This window comes from Leptopilina heterotoma, unplaced genomic scaffold (assembly GCF_015476425.1).
Source record: "Leptopilina heterotoma isolate Lh14 unplaced genomic scaffold, ASM1547642v1 Lhet_18, whole genome shotgun sequence".
Classification (NCBI taxonomy): domain Eukaryota; kingdom Metazoa; phylum Arthropoda; class Insecta; order Hymenoptera; family Figitidae; genus Leptopilina; species Leptopilina heterotoma.
The window spans coordinates 1,061,493-1,076,825 of record NW_025110896.1 but is presented as its reverse complement, the minus strand read 5'-3'; the positions used below and the strand labels follow the sequence as shown (position 1 = coordinate 1,076,825).

At 21.9% G+C, this 15,333-nt stretch overlaps 2 protein-coding genes across 3 annotated transcripts in view; one reads left to right on the top strand and one right to left on the bottom strand.

Moving 5' to 3' along the window:
• The window catches only part of LOC122499933, a 29,191-nt gene extending 22,678 nt beyond the window's left edge, over window positions 1-6,513 (top strand). For both annotated transcript variants that reach the window (XM_043608533.1, XM_043608534.1), the window contains exons 3-5: window positions 2,493-2,642; window positions 3,046-3,183; window positions 5,239-6,513. In XM_043608533.1, the coding sequence (XP_043464468.1) occupies window positions 2,493-2,642; window positions 3,046-3,183; window positions 5,239-5,448 (498 nt within the window). In that variant the 3' untranslated portion in view covers window positions 5,449-6,513. The remainder of the gene's footprint in view (window positions 1-2,492; window positions 2,643-3,045; window positions 3,184-5,238) is intronic.
• Window positions 1-15,333, bottom strand: part of LOC122499936 (Kv channel-interacting protein 1-like) — a 464,957-nt gene that overhangs the window by 379,388 nt on the left and 70,236 nt on the right. The window lies entirely within an intron of this gene.

Sequence of the window (15,333 nt, the reverse complement as noted above, 5' to 3'; positions counted from 1 at the left end):
AGTAAACAAAAACACATTCTTGAAGTGATTCTCTCATGTTGAGGTATTAAATGATGAAATAATATATATATAATAACAAAGCTGAAGAAAAGTAGGCAGCACAAGTTGGTTTGTTTTAAAAACAGAGTTGATATGAAAGAGAAAATATTTAACTTCCATTTGATGCGAGACGATACTTTAGTGCATGGTGGGAGTCTTTAGAAGTCGTTGACAGCATATTTCTCAGGGTTTGGTCTCTCTCTCTCACACACACACAATCACCAAGCTGTCTTTAAATTGGCAGAAGCAATGCATTATCATAATCTGAGTCTGAGTGGTGTGCAGTCGGAGTAGTATCGCAACTTGATTATTGCCATTCCTACCGCTTGATAAGCACTCGAGTATACGGATGCGATGATCCCCGTGGGCCAGCTGGCCGCACAAGACTCTGGAGACCAGAGACGAGGTCATATGGACCAGGTTTTATTCGGAAGTCACTATATTTTGTCGATATCTACGGTCTTTGAGATCCGTTTCTCTTGAGTGCATCAACATCCTTTATGTTTTTGACTGTTTCATTACTCTACTCACACGTGACTTTTAACGAAATATTAAATTTATCACGAGAGTTCTCTTTTTTCATTTCGTTTCGAAAATTAATTATCAAAAATTTAATATTATTATTATTATTATTATTAATATTATAGGTGTAAAAATTGTTCTTTTAGTTCGAGTATTTTCTGTTACAATTCAATTGCAATTCTTTTTCAATTCAATTATAATTCAATTCCAATTCTATTTCAATTCTATTTCAATTCAATTACAATATTCAATTGCAATTATATTTCAATTCTATTTTAAGTGAATTATAATTCAATTCTATTATAATTCAATTTCGATTCTATTTCAATTCAGTTATAATTCAATTTTTATTCAATTTCAATTCAGTTTCAATTCAATTTCGATCATTTTTGAGAATAATTTTTTTATTTCTAGTATTAACGAATTTAAAGTACTGGAAATAATAATAAATAATTTATTTTTATTTAATTAAAAATAATAAAAAAGAAAATTAAAAAAAAACATTCCGTAAAATCGTCGGTACGTCAATTTTTTCTTCAATTCTTAATTTTACTATATATATTATAAAATACAAAATTTATAAAAAAAAGAAGTTTATATCAAAACCGCAGGATAAATAATATTTCGAGGAAAGGTGAATAAAAAGAAAATTAACAAGAATTAATAAGAAAAAAAAGTATAAATGAAAATGTGGAGAAAAATTTTGTTCGAAATTCGCATTTATACACGCGTGTGAATTTAATGTTTTCTTATCGTTTCAATATAATAATAAACTCGACATTCAAAAGGCCAATGCATTTTACAGGACGCGTGCTACATTAACCACATTGCGGGCATGTTTCCAAGTAGCCGTAATTGTCACATAATAGGCGTCAGAATTACATTCATGTTTCACGTGTGAATAAATATATATATATATATAGAGATATAGAGATCCCTTATTATTTTTGCTTTTGTATTGTGTGTTAGTCATTGATTAAAATTGACGGTCAATTTTTGTACCTCGTTTATTATTGAGAACCACGCGTATATGTGTATAGTGTAGAAATTTTCTCCCCATTAGCAAAGAGATATAATAATATATACGTAATATTTATAAACATTGAAAAATCGCCAATATGAGTAAGCGTGTGCCACTCACGTGTCGCAGATCTAATGTTTTATTTACTTTTTTCAATTTTGTTTATTTATTTATATTTATTTATATTTATTTATATTCATTTATTTATATATTTATTTATTAAGTTAATTTTTTCTAACAATTTCTCATTTTTACGATTCTTGCAATTTTTTAAAAATAATTTACACTTTTTTCTATTTTTTGCAATTTTTATTTTATCTTTTTTTGTATCTATCATTTTATTAACTTATTAAAATTTCAAAGATTGTAAAAATATATTTAAAAAATTCTATAAATTATAAAAATTGTTAATCTTTGAAAAAACGATTATTTATTTCATTATTTTTAATTTTTTCTTGTTATTTCAATTAACTTTGCAAATTTCTAAAAATAAATTAGAATGGAAAAAAAATATTTACTTATTTTTTATTTATTTATATTTACGTTCATGAAATTTTTTCGTAAAATCAAATGCGATTTAAAGCTACTGTTAATTGAAGCTACATACCATTATATATTTGAAACTGCTTCTTATGATAAGAATTATTTGTTATGATTTAAGCATACGGCGCCTCTCCTGTAGACAATACACTGGATAACTGGTTCGTCATATATATATATGAATATCACTGACCATCTCATCCCTCTTTAAAAAAACCCATTGAAATTTAATATATCGTGTGATATAATTTTGTATAGTTTGAATTTTTTTTATTCAGTAGCAATTGTAAATAAAATTAAAGAGATTATTTATTTTGAATTTTATTGTTTGGAAAAAAATTAATTTTCTTTATTTTTTTTTCTGTTGCAGGTAAAACTTACGTTCAACAGCGATCTAGAGACAATGCAATCGGAATGGAAAAAGAGTCGCTACGATTGGCTACCGTCTTTTAATGAAATTCCAAAACACTTTAAAGAAGTGATGGAACAAAAGTACCTGGATCAATTCGACGTTCGTCTGGTAAATATTTTTTTATTTCTCTCTTTATTTTTTTAGTCTTTAATTTTTTCTCCAATTATTTTATTTTCCATTAAAGAATTTTTTTTCCTAGTTAAATTTTTTTCATCTTTCTTTAATTATATTTTTTTTACTTAAAATTTTCTTTCTTATTTTTAGTTTATTTTACCTAAATAAATTTTTTCTAATTTATTTATTTGTTGGAAATGAATTTTTTTCTAATTTATTTATTTTTTTGCAAATTAATTTTTTCCTAATTTCTCTATTTTTTGGAAATTAATTTTTTTCTGACTTAAATTTACTTATTTTTCTCAAAGTAAATTATTTTTTCTTTTCAATAAAAAAAAATTTTTTATTATACTTTATATTTGGATAGAAATTTAAAAAATTTATACTTTGTTTACAGCTTGACACTATTTTGTTAAATATATACGAGTACATGCAGAAATTTGCAGTTGGTCTAGAGCAAATTGTCTGGGATCAGGAATATTATAACGGGAGATTCCAAGAGGAGTTCAAACAGACCGAGTTAAATCTCGGAGCGGTGAGTTTATTTCTTTTTCTGCACAAAAAAAAAATAAAATTTTCGATAAATAGAAAAGAAGAAATCTTTTAATTTTTAATTTGTCCGACGAGAAAAAAATTTTTTAAAACTAAATAAAGAATAAAGAAATAAAAAATAAAGAAAAATTGAATGAAAAATAAATAATAAAGAATAAAGAGATAAATAATAAAGAATAAAGAAATTAATAATTGACAATATTAACAAATATATTGATTACAAATTAAAAATATTAACTTTTTACCGGAAGCCTTTAGAAATGAATTTAAAAATACGACAAAAAAAAGGGGCACAACTTTCACAATTGTAGAATTAGAATTTTTTTTGCTTCTTTTTTTTCAAACAACTATTGTCTCTTTGGTAGTATAAAAGACAAGACAAGAGACATTTTACGGTCTCGCCTCAAGAATGATGAGATATTAAAAACTCGACTAAAACGAAAAAGGAGCGTGATTTTATTGGTCATTATTTGTGTTACGCACCTTAATCGATTTTTCCTTCTCACTGTATCGCCCAATGATTTGTATTGTTCTCACCTTTTTCTTTTTTCTCGTAGTCTTTGTTTTATTACCTGAAACAAAAAGTATTTACTTTTTTTTTTCTTTATTTTTCCGTAAAATTATTCTCGAACAGTTGTTTATACTGCGGCAATCAATAGTTAATAACTGTTAGTTTTCTCGACTATTAAATTCTATTTCTAAGTTTTTTTTTTCGTTTTTATTTCTTTTTCTAATAAAAATATTGAATTGAAGTTTGCAATACATTCATTGCTCAAGAAAAATTATAACTAAGTTTCACAATAATTGGAGAAGTTTTTTTTATTTTTTATTAATAAAATTATTTATTGTTGCAAATTAATTGTTTCTTGGCTTTCGATTTTTTTTAATTTTAATTTTTTATTTGTTTCTATTTTCGAATATTTTCCCTTTTTTTGGTTTATTTTCACTGCTTTTTCACTTTTTTTTAAATGGATTTTACGGTTTTTTTATTTTTCATAAATTAAGTGTATTAAAAAATTTAAATACCGACGAAAAACAAATAAGTAAATGTAACAATAAATGAATAAACAAATAAAAAAATACACAAATAAACAATTAAAAAAACAATTGAAAATAGCAAATAAGTAAATAAATAAATAAATTTATAAATAATCAAATAGACAAATAAATTAGTAAATAAATTGATAAATAAATTGATAAACAAATCAATAAACAAATTGATAAACAAATTGAAATACAAATAAATTTATAGATAATCAAATAAACAAATAAATTAGTAAATAAATTGATAAAAAAATTGATAAACAAATTGATAAACAAATCGATAAACAAATTGTTAAACAAATTGATAAACAAATTAAAATACTAATAAATAAAAAAACAAATAAATGAAAAGATAAACAAACAAATAAATTAAATATAAACAAATAAAAATAAAAAAATAAACAAATAAGCAAAGAGATATGGATAAATAAATAGATTGTTAAATAAACAAATTGACAAATAAATAAATAAATTTATAAATAAACAAATTGACAAATAAATAAATAAATTTATAAATAAACAAATAGATAAATAAATTAGTAAATAAATTGATAAATAAATTGATAAACAAATTAATAAACAAATCGATAAACAAATTGATAAACAAATTGAAATACAAATAAATAAACAAACAAATAAACGAATAGATAAATAAAAAAAAAAATAAATTAAATATACAAATAAATAAAATATAAACAAATTGATAAACAAATTGTTAAACAAACCAATAAATTAAATATACAAATATATAAAATATAAACAAATAAAAAACAAAACAAATAAATAAATAAATTTATAAGTAAACAAATAGACAAATAAATTAGTAAATAAATTAACAAATAAATTGATAAACAAATAAATAAAGAATTAAACAAACAAATAAATTAATAGATGAATAGACAAATAAAAAAATAAATAAATAAAATATAAACAAATTAAATATATGAAAAATCTAAAAAAACAGAGATAAGAAGAAAATTTCTTTTTGTTTTAGGTTCTGTGCATGTTGCAAACGGCGCTCGTCGAGAGAGCAGTCACATTCAAGCAGGACGTATCGCCAACAATAATGAATCATGAATATCGAAATATGAAAGCCGAGACGTATAGAAATTTACGTGATTTTCTCATATTCCGAGATTATGTCAATGGACTTGAGTTCATTCTGCAGGTGTTTGATCATTTGCAATCAAAATTGACATCCTGAGGTCAACAAGGCGGAAGCTGGCGCAGGGTATCGAGGCGACGACTCATCACATTCAGAAAACCCGGATAACAAATGAAAAAAAAAAAAGAAATGTGAAGAGAATTTTCCTCTCGTGAATAGGCGCGCATTTTTCGAAGAACAATTTTTCCCAGGGACACTTGCAATACGTATTTCATAAAAAAAAAAAATTCCCCCCTTCCCCCACAACACCCCCTTGATTAACAATAAAAAAAAAAGGAAAAGTTTTATTTCTTCTTAAAAATAAAACTTTTTTTAGTCAAATTGAATATATTTTGGAGAAATTTAAAAAAATTGAACGCAATCAACAAAAAAAAAAAAAAAAAACAAATTTTCCCATTTGAGTTACAATCAAGATGAATCATGATGAATCACTTTTTTGAAATAAAATTGTGCACTTCACTCATTGACTCTATCTTGTCATTGATAACGAATAAAAGAGAAAATTTTTTTTGAAATAGAAAAATTTGTCTCGATTGTGTTCAATTATATTTTTGGTACTTTTTGGCAATTTGAATCAAAAAATAAATTTTTCCATTTTATTTTTCAATTATTATGTATATTTATTAACGTAGTGGATTTTGACCGAGGAATGACGTGGCTTCGAGTCAAGATATGGATTCTTCATTTTATTATAAAAATTGTAAATGAAGATGAAAAGAAGACGAGGGAGACAAAGAGCAAGAGGAAAAAAAAAAGAAAAAAAAAGAGTCGCCCGAAACCAGCCCGCCGGCTTTCGCCGCCGTCGCCAAGTCATTTCAATGTAGCTGACATCTTCGCACACCTGTATACTTCCCCCCCCTTTCCCCCACCCCCCAAACACACGCACAAAAATAAAACAAGCACGTGTGCATGTATCGGCACCTTATTGTGAATATAAAAAAGGAAAAACGGAATAGCTCGAATTAATACACGGTTCTTACTGCTCGTTCATCAAAATTTTCTTTAAAAAAAATCAATTTTTTCAAATTTTCTTTTTTTTAAAAAAAGCTCTTAATTTAGAAAAAAAAATTCAATTTTCAAAAAAGATATTTTAATAAATTAGTTTTTAAAAATAATTTTTTAATTAATTTTTTCCTAAATTATTTTCTAAAAAAAAAATTATTATTGTGCAAAAAAGAAAATTTTTTTGGGAAAATACAAAAATTAACTAGTTCTGTGAAAAAAAGTATTTTTTAAAAAATTTCTCAGTGAATGTATATTGTATAAAGAAAAAAAAATTGTAATTAATATTGTATATTCTTTAATAAGTTATTTGGAAAAAAAAAATTGTATCGTTTTCGAAGAAGAAGAACATTTATAAGGATTAGTGTGAGAAAAATTACTTCTTTACCGGGAAAAAAAAATTGTCTCTGTGAAAAAGTTATATACGTGTACGTACGAATGTCTCTTAAAAAAAAAAACTCTTGTGAATTTTTTATTGCTCTCGGGGGATTTTCAAAAAAAATTTTTAATAATTGGTGATAAGAAGCAACAAATTTATTTATAGTAGAGATTTTATTGTAGTTTTTGAAACAATGTTTTTTTTTTTTTCTTTGAAATGACTATTTTTAATTTGGGAAATTTTTCTATTATCGAGATGCAATAAAAATGTAATGAGAGTTTTTTACTCTCTCAGTGGCTGTATTTTCAAGTGAGCGACTATTTTTCGGGAGGTTTGAACCATGACTTATATTCGCTATATCTAGATGAGGAAAAATAGAAATATTTTTTAAAAGTGCGAAAAATAAAGTGTAGACGAGAATGCAGGAGAAATTAAGAGTGAGAATGAAGGAGAGCGGAAAGAGAGAGAGAGAGAGAGTGAAAGAGAGATTATAAAATTCGAGAAAAAAATTCTCCTTTCGATTTTTGCGATAAATTTTCCGGTGTTTTTCTCCGTTCGCTTCTAATTTGTTTTTAGAAATTTGCAGAGTTGATTGAAAAAATTACAGAAGAAACTTTTTTTTATTTATAATATTTTTTTTAAATGTACAACAATTTTTTTTTTAATTTACAATATTTTTTTTAAATTTACAAGAATTTTTTTTTAACTTACAAGAAATAGTTTTTTTAAATTTACAAGAAATTTTTTTTTAATTTACAAGAAATGTTTTTCTTTTAATTTACAAAAAAAAATTTTCATTTACAAGAAATAGTTATTTTTTAATTTACAAGAAATAGTTTTTTTTAAATTCACATGAAATTTTTTTTAATTTACAAGAAATAGTTTTTTTAAATTTATAAGAAATTTTTTTTAATTTACAAAAAGTATTTTTTTTCAATTTAAAATATATATTTTTTTAATTTACAATAAATAATTTATTTTTAAATTTTCTAATTAAAAGCAATTTTTTTAAATAATTTTTTTTTAATATATTATCTAGAGTCAATTGTTGATAAATTATCTATCGAAAAAGTTCAATAAATTATTTCACCGGACAAAATTATTAATTTTCCGGTAAATTTTCTATTGAAACTGGAATTTTTCAATAAATTATTTATTGCCGAGACAATTGAATGATTTATTAAAAATAATTGATAAAAAATTGCCATTTAAATTGAGTTTTCTATTTGAAAATAAAAAAAAGAAAATTATAGCCAAAAATTTATTAACGAATTTTATTCAATTAAATTTGGAATTAATTTTACTATTCAATTTCGAATTAATTTTTTGAATAAAATTCTAATAAATTCTATTTGCAAAAAAAAATCTTTTAATAAACTATCGGAATAAAATTCCAATAAATTATTCAAAGATTTTGCAAGAAATTTTCTTCCGAAAAGAATAAATTGTAAATTTTTTTCATTACGATTATAATTTAACATTGACAACATGTGAATAATAATTTGAATAATTTAATTGAAAACAGATTTATTTAATTAAAAATTGATTAATTAAATAATTTTTTAATTAAAAGGCATTTCATTAAATGATTTATTAAATTAAAAATTGATTAAATAAATTAATTTATAAAGTATAAATTAGCTCACTAAATTATTTATTGAAGTAAAAAATGATTTATCTTAAAAATTGATTTAATAAATTATTTATTAAATTTTTTTTTTAATTAAAAATTAGTTCATTAAATTATTTATAAAATTATTTAATAAAGTAAAAATTAATTTACTAAATGATTAATTAAATTATTTATTTAATTAAAAAATTATTTATTAAATAATTTATTGGAGCAAAAATTGATTTGTTAAATTATTGATTAAAGTAAAAAAAAAATTAAATAATAAATAAATAATAAATAATAATAATAAATAATTATTTATTAAAGTAAAAATTGATTTACTAAATTGTTTATTAAATTAAAAATTGATTTACTAAATTGTTCATTAAATTAAAAATCAATTTACTAAATTGTTTGTGAAATTAAAAATTAATTGAATTATTTACAAAATAAACGTGACAAATGTTATTGTACAGAAATTATAATCAAATGAAAAATCAGGACATAAAAAAAGAAAAAATTTCTTGAATAAATTTCCATCATATTTTTCTTTTTTTTTTCTTTCTTTCTAATGATTTTTAATGAACATCTCAATCTCCTCTGCACTTCTTCTTATCAAAATTCGAAGCTCCGCAAGTGTGAAAGCACCAAAATTTTTGTGAGATAAAATATAGTATTTATATATGCACATGTGTGCATCACGAAAGAGTTTATTACAGTGAGTTTAAACTCACAATTTTTATATAGTATTAGAGAAAGAACAAAAAAGAAATATTATTAGAAAAAAAAGAACGTTCTGCGCCTTCGATTCCTCTTTAAAAAAAAAGAAAAGAAAAAAAAACTGAAAGTTTACACAATTAATAATTTATTGACTAACTATGTAATTATTATTACTCTTAATACGCATATTTATTCAGATTATTTATTTTATTTTTATAAAGACTTTACAAGCAGCCTGATGGAATACTGTATTTAAAAAAAAAAACAAAGTATGGATGTATTTAGAGTATAATAAGAAAAAAAAATTTTTGTAAATATAAATAATATTTTTTGAAAATATCGAGAGAAGAAAAAATCGCATGTTATGTCAATCTATACTTCCGGTAACAAGTCGCGCTGCTGCTGTTACTATAATATATATATTATATACACATTTTTTTCGACGTACCTCTTCGCAGAGTGTGATTTTCTCTTTTTTTCATACTGAAAGCGTTAGACAATTTTTTTTTATATTCGTTTATAGATTTTTTTTTATATAGTGCAAATGTTGCGTCCGGTGATCTGTGCAACTGTTTTGTATATTTTTTCTCCTCAATTTAAAAAAAAAATTCTTTCCCCTTTTTCTGACTCCTTTCGCTCAATAATTTTTACTCTATTAAAAAAAACAATTAATTATTAAAAAAAAAAAATTAATAGAATTTTTCATTGGAGAAATAATTATTTAAACCGGAAAAAAATTCATTTAATTCTGTTTCAATTTAGATTTTTAAAAAAATTTTTAATTAAGCTTAAATTTTAATTTGGTTCAAATAATATAATTTTTAAAATACGCTTCAATTTTTTTTTTAAGTTACTTTAAATGTTTTTTTAAATTTACTTTAAATGACTTTTAAGTATCTTGAAAAATAATTTTTAATTTGTTCCAAATGAAAATTTCAAGTTTTCCAAACAATAGATTCTTGCATTTTAAGAGCGTGAAAGGAGTGGGAAAAATGAGGAGAAAATTTTTTCGCTTTTTCTTTTTTCTTCAAGACCAGTGAAAAATTTGCCATGACATTCTTTTATGAGAGTCTGTTATGTGTTTTCGATTTGTTACAGATCATATACATTTATACATATACATATTATATATTTGTGATTTTAATTAAATGGCACTATACTTAATTTAATGTTCACGGTCTTGTTTATAATTTTAACAAGTTTTTTTTTTTGTTTTTGCGCACATTCCCATTTACTGTCATTTAAAAATCATCGTGTCTGTGATATAAATAATTTAAATAAATCTCATTTAAACTCAGAATTAAAAAGAAATTTATATCAATTTTGATTAACCTTCATCAAAATATAAATAAATAAATACCTAAATAAATAAATAAATATCTAAATAAATAAATAAATAAATACTTTAATAAAAAAATAAATAAAAGGCTTATTAGAGACTAAAAATAATTGAATAAAAATATCGCAACTTATTTATAATTTTTATTATTTTTCATATTTTTTAAAATAGTATATTATTTATTTTTCCGTTATTTTTTTAATACTTGCAGTGGCAGCGCAACATGTTAAAAATATAAATTTGCGAAATTGAAAATATAAAAAGAAACAAAAAGATTAATTTTCGAGAGAAAAAATGTTCTTTTGGCCGCTGAATTTTTTTTATTGGTATAAAAAATAATCTTTATTCTTCAGATTAAAGACTTTCTGTCTCATGCATTTTGAATTTGTATTTTTTTTTTTATGAAAGCGAAAAAACGGTCATCAGTATTATTTTACGATTATTTGCAAAATGTAATTTATAAACAACTAGAAATTCTATTGAAAACAATAATTGAATCAAAATAATGATTAAATAAAATTTGAATAACAATTGAATCAAAATAATAATTGAATAAAGTTTGAAGAAGAATTGAATAAAAATAATAATTGAATAAAATTTGAATCAGAATAATAATGGAATAAAGTTTGAACAATAATTGAATGAAAAAAATAATTGAATATAATTTTAATAAGAATTAAATAAAAATTAAATCAAAATATTAATAGAAGAAAATTTTAAAGGAAATTGAATTATAATTGAATGAAATTTGAATTAGAATAATAATGGAATAAAGTTTGAGCAATAATTGAATGAAATTTTGAATAAGAATTGAAAAAAAAAATTGAATCAGAATAATAATAGAAAAAAATTTGAATGAAAATTGAATGAAATTTAAATAAGAATTGAATAAAAATAATAATTGAATAAAATTTTGAATAAGAATTGAATTATAATTGAATGAAATTTAAATAAGAATTGAATAAAATTTGAGTAAAAATTGAGTCAGAATGATAATAGAATAAAATTTAAATGAAAATTGAATTATGATTGAATAAAATTTGAATAACAATTGAATAAAAATAATAATTGAATAAAATTTGAATCAGAATAATAATCGAATAAAGTTTGAACAATAATTGAATTAAAATATTAATTGAATAAAATTTAAATAAGAATTGAATAAAAATTGAATTAGACTGATAATAGACTAAAAGAATGAAAATTCAATTATAATTGAATAAAATTTGAAAATCAAATAGTAATTAATAACACACATTTTTTTAAATAGAAAAAAAAATTTCCTATTAAAAAAAATAAATTGATGACCGTTTAACAAAAATTACTTTTTACCATCTTAATTTCCAAAAAAAAAAAATTCCGTTGCGTCCTATTATTACATTTTAATTACTATTATTGTAAAATACATAGATAAATAATTCGATTTTTTTGTATAATCAATTTCTTCGTATAAATATTGTAAATAAAATGATTTAATAATCGTCAAAAGCTGCAAAATATTATTATATTATATGTGGATATGTATAATTATATATATGGGCCGGCAAATCAAATGCCCATATTTTCCGTTGTATCATATTAAACCAAAGACGTTCATTAATTGAATATCAAAATTTCGTATTTTCATTCCCATTCGTATCCATTTTAATCCTCTAATGATTTCTTCAGTCGATTATTAGATTTCTACTCTATAATTAAATTATTTTCTATGGAATTTTTTAATTAAAAGAATCTCAAGTAATATTAACTTATTTAATTTTATTTTTAATTTAAAAAAAAGCTTCGCGAATTTTTTAGTTCTTTCAGTTATTTATTTACACGATCTAAATTAATTTAAAAAAATTTTTTAATTAAGTATAGAAATTTTAATTTTAAAGAAAAGTTTTAAAATTTTTAAAAAGTAAAAAATTTAGAAACAGGATATTATTATTAATAAAATAATAATTAATGTTAATAGTTAAAAAGAAAAAATTAACAAGAAAAAATGAAAATAAAAAATAAAAATACACATTTTAGAAAAAGAAAGGAAAATAAATGATAGAATAATAAATGTTTATAGTGATTATTGATTTTTGTGTAAGAAAATGGTTTCTCACACATAATATAAGAGAGTGGATTATTATTCGCATTTGGCTCGTGTGTGGAATTTTAAAAGAGGAAACGAGTGAGTATATACACATGATCATTCAAGCCGCCATATTTGCCCACGTAGACCAACTTACTTTCTCATAAAGATTCCTCAAGACGATGTTGAATCGACTGTTTGACGTATAACGTCCACTTGGACTTCTTCATCCAGGTGGTCTTTTCTCTCTTACTCTCTCTCTTGAGCGGCGCTGAGAGGTGTCAATGTTTTAGCTGGCTATTAAGATCGTTAGGATCGTGCGCGCTCTGTAACTTATTTTCTTTTGAGTATACACCGCGTCACGATTACGTGTCACTCATCATCAGTGTTTTACACCGAGAAAACAATATACTCACATATATTATCTTTAATAATCACTTTCATGCAGAAATATACGCCAATATGATGGGGGAGAAATAACTTGTCGTTTCAATTGCAGTAGATTTTTTTTTCTTGTGTGGTAACAATTAATTATTATTGGTATTATTATATTATGCTATTGTTATTATACTGTTGTCAGAACTACGAATATTAACTATTAATATTTTTAATATTTTCAAGTATTTTCAACTATTTAGAAGTATTTTAAACTGTTTGAGCTATTTTAAACTGTTCTAAACTGTTTTAAACTATTTTAAACTATTTTAAACTCTTTTCAACCTATTTTGAACTATATCAAACTCTTGAACTAGTTTCACCTATTTTAAACTCTTTTGAACTATTCTAAAATATTTCAAACTCTTTAGAACTATTTTAAAATTGAAAAAATTTTTTCTTTAAACTATTTCAAACTATTTTGAACTATTTTAAACAATTTTGAACCATTCTAAACCAATTTGAAGTTTTTGAAACAATTTGAAACTATTCATAACTGTTTTGAACTGTTTTAAAGTGATATGAATTGTTACACATTATCTTAAACTGTTTTAAACAATTTTGAACTATTTTAAATAATTTTGTACTATTTTAGAGCATTTCGAACAGTTATAAACTATTTTAAAATCTTTTGAACTATTCTAAACTATTACAAACTGGTTGTTCCATTTTCAAACTATTTCAAACTATTTTAAACTCTTTTGAACTATTCTAAAAAATTTACAACTCTTCAGAACTATTTTAAAATTTCCTAAACTATTCTAAACTATTTTGAACTATTTTAAACTGGTCCAATCTAATATAAACAATTTTTAACACTATTTAAACTGCCTTGAAATATTATAAAACTTTTTAAAACTTTTTTTAAACTATTTATAAAACTTTTTGGAACTATTTTGAACCGTTCTTCAAAATTTCGAACGATTATGAACTATTTTAAACTATTTTCAACTATTTTCAACTATTTTGAAGATTTTTGAACAGTTCTGATCTATTTTAAACTGTTTTGAATTATTTCAAACTCTTTCAAACCTATTTTGAACTGTATCAAATTCTTGAACTAGTTTGAAGTATTTTAAACTCTTAAGAACTATTTTAAAATTTTTTGAACTATTATAAAATATTTTGAAAATTTTTAAACCATTTTGCATTATTTAAAATTTTTTTAAACTATTTTAAACTTTTCTGAACTATTTTAAATAATTTTGTACTATTTGAAATCATTTCGAACTTTTTGAAACTATTTTAAAATCTTTTGAACTATTCTAAACTATTACAAATTAGTTGTTTTATTTTTAATTCTTTCGAACTATTTCAAACAATTTTTGTACTATTTCAAACTGTTCCTAATTTTTTGAAACTATTCTAAACTCTCTTGAACTATTTTAAACTGTTCTAAACAGTTTAATATTATTAAACTTTTTTGAAAAATTTTAAACTATTTTGAACTATTTGAAATTTTTTTAAACTATTTTAAACTTGTCTCAACTATAATAAATTATTTTGAACTTTTTAAAACTTTTTTGAACTACTTTAAACTGGCCTTAACTATTATAAACTATTTTGAACTTTTTAAAAGAATTATAAACTTTTTAGAACTATTTTGAACTATTCTAAAAAATTTCGAACGATTATGAACTATTTCAAACTGTTCTGAACTATTTTAAACAATTTTGTACAATTTTAAACCAATTTGAAGTTTTTGAAACTATTTTAAACAATTTAGAACTGTCTTGAACTATTTTAAACTATTACAAATTATTTCAAACTATTTTAAACAATTTTGGACTATTTTAACTTTTTTTGAACTTTTTGAAACTATTTAAAATTTTGTTAAACTTTTTTAAACTAATTTATACTATTATAAACTATTTTGAAAAATTTTAAACCATTTTGAACAATTTAAAAATTTTTTTGAACTATTTTAACCTGGTCTGAATTATTAAAAACTATATTGAACTTTAAAAAAAAAATTTTTTTTTTACTTTTTGGACCTATTTTGAACTATTCTCAAAAGTTTAAAACAATTATGAAATATTTTAAATTGCTCTGCACTATTTTAAACATTTTTGAGCTATTTTAAAGAATTTTGTACTATTTTCAAGCATTTCAAATTTTTTGAAACTATTTTAAAGACTTTCAGACTATTTTGAACTATTTTAAACTGCGACTTAAAATATTACAAAACTTTTTTGAACTTTTTTAAAACCATTTATTAATTTTTTTTTTTAAATTTTAAACCGTTTTTGAAAATTTCAAACGATTATAAACTTATTTAAACTATTTTTAACTATTTTCAACTATTTTGAACTCCTTTGAAGAATTTCGAACAGTTTTGAACTATTATAAACCATTTTGAACTATTTTAATTT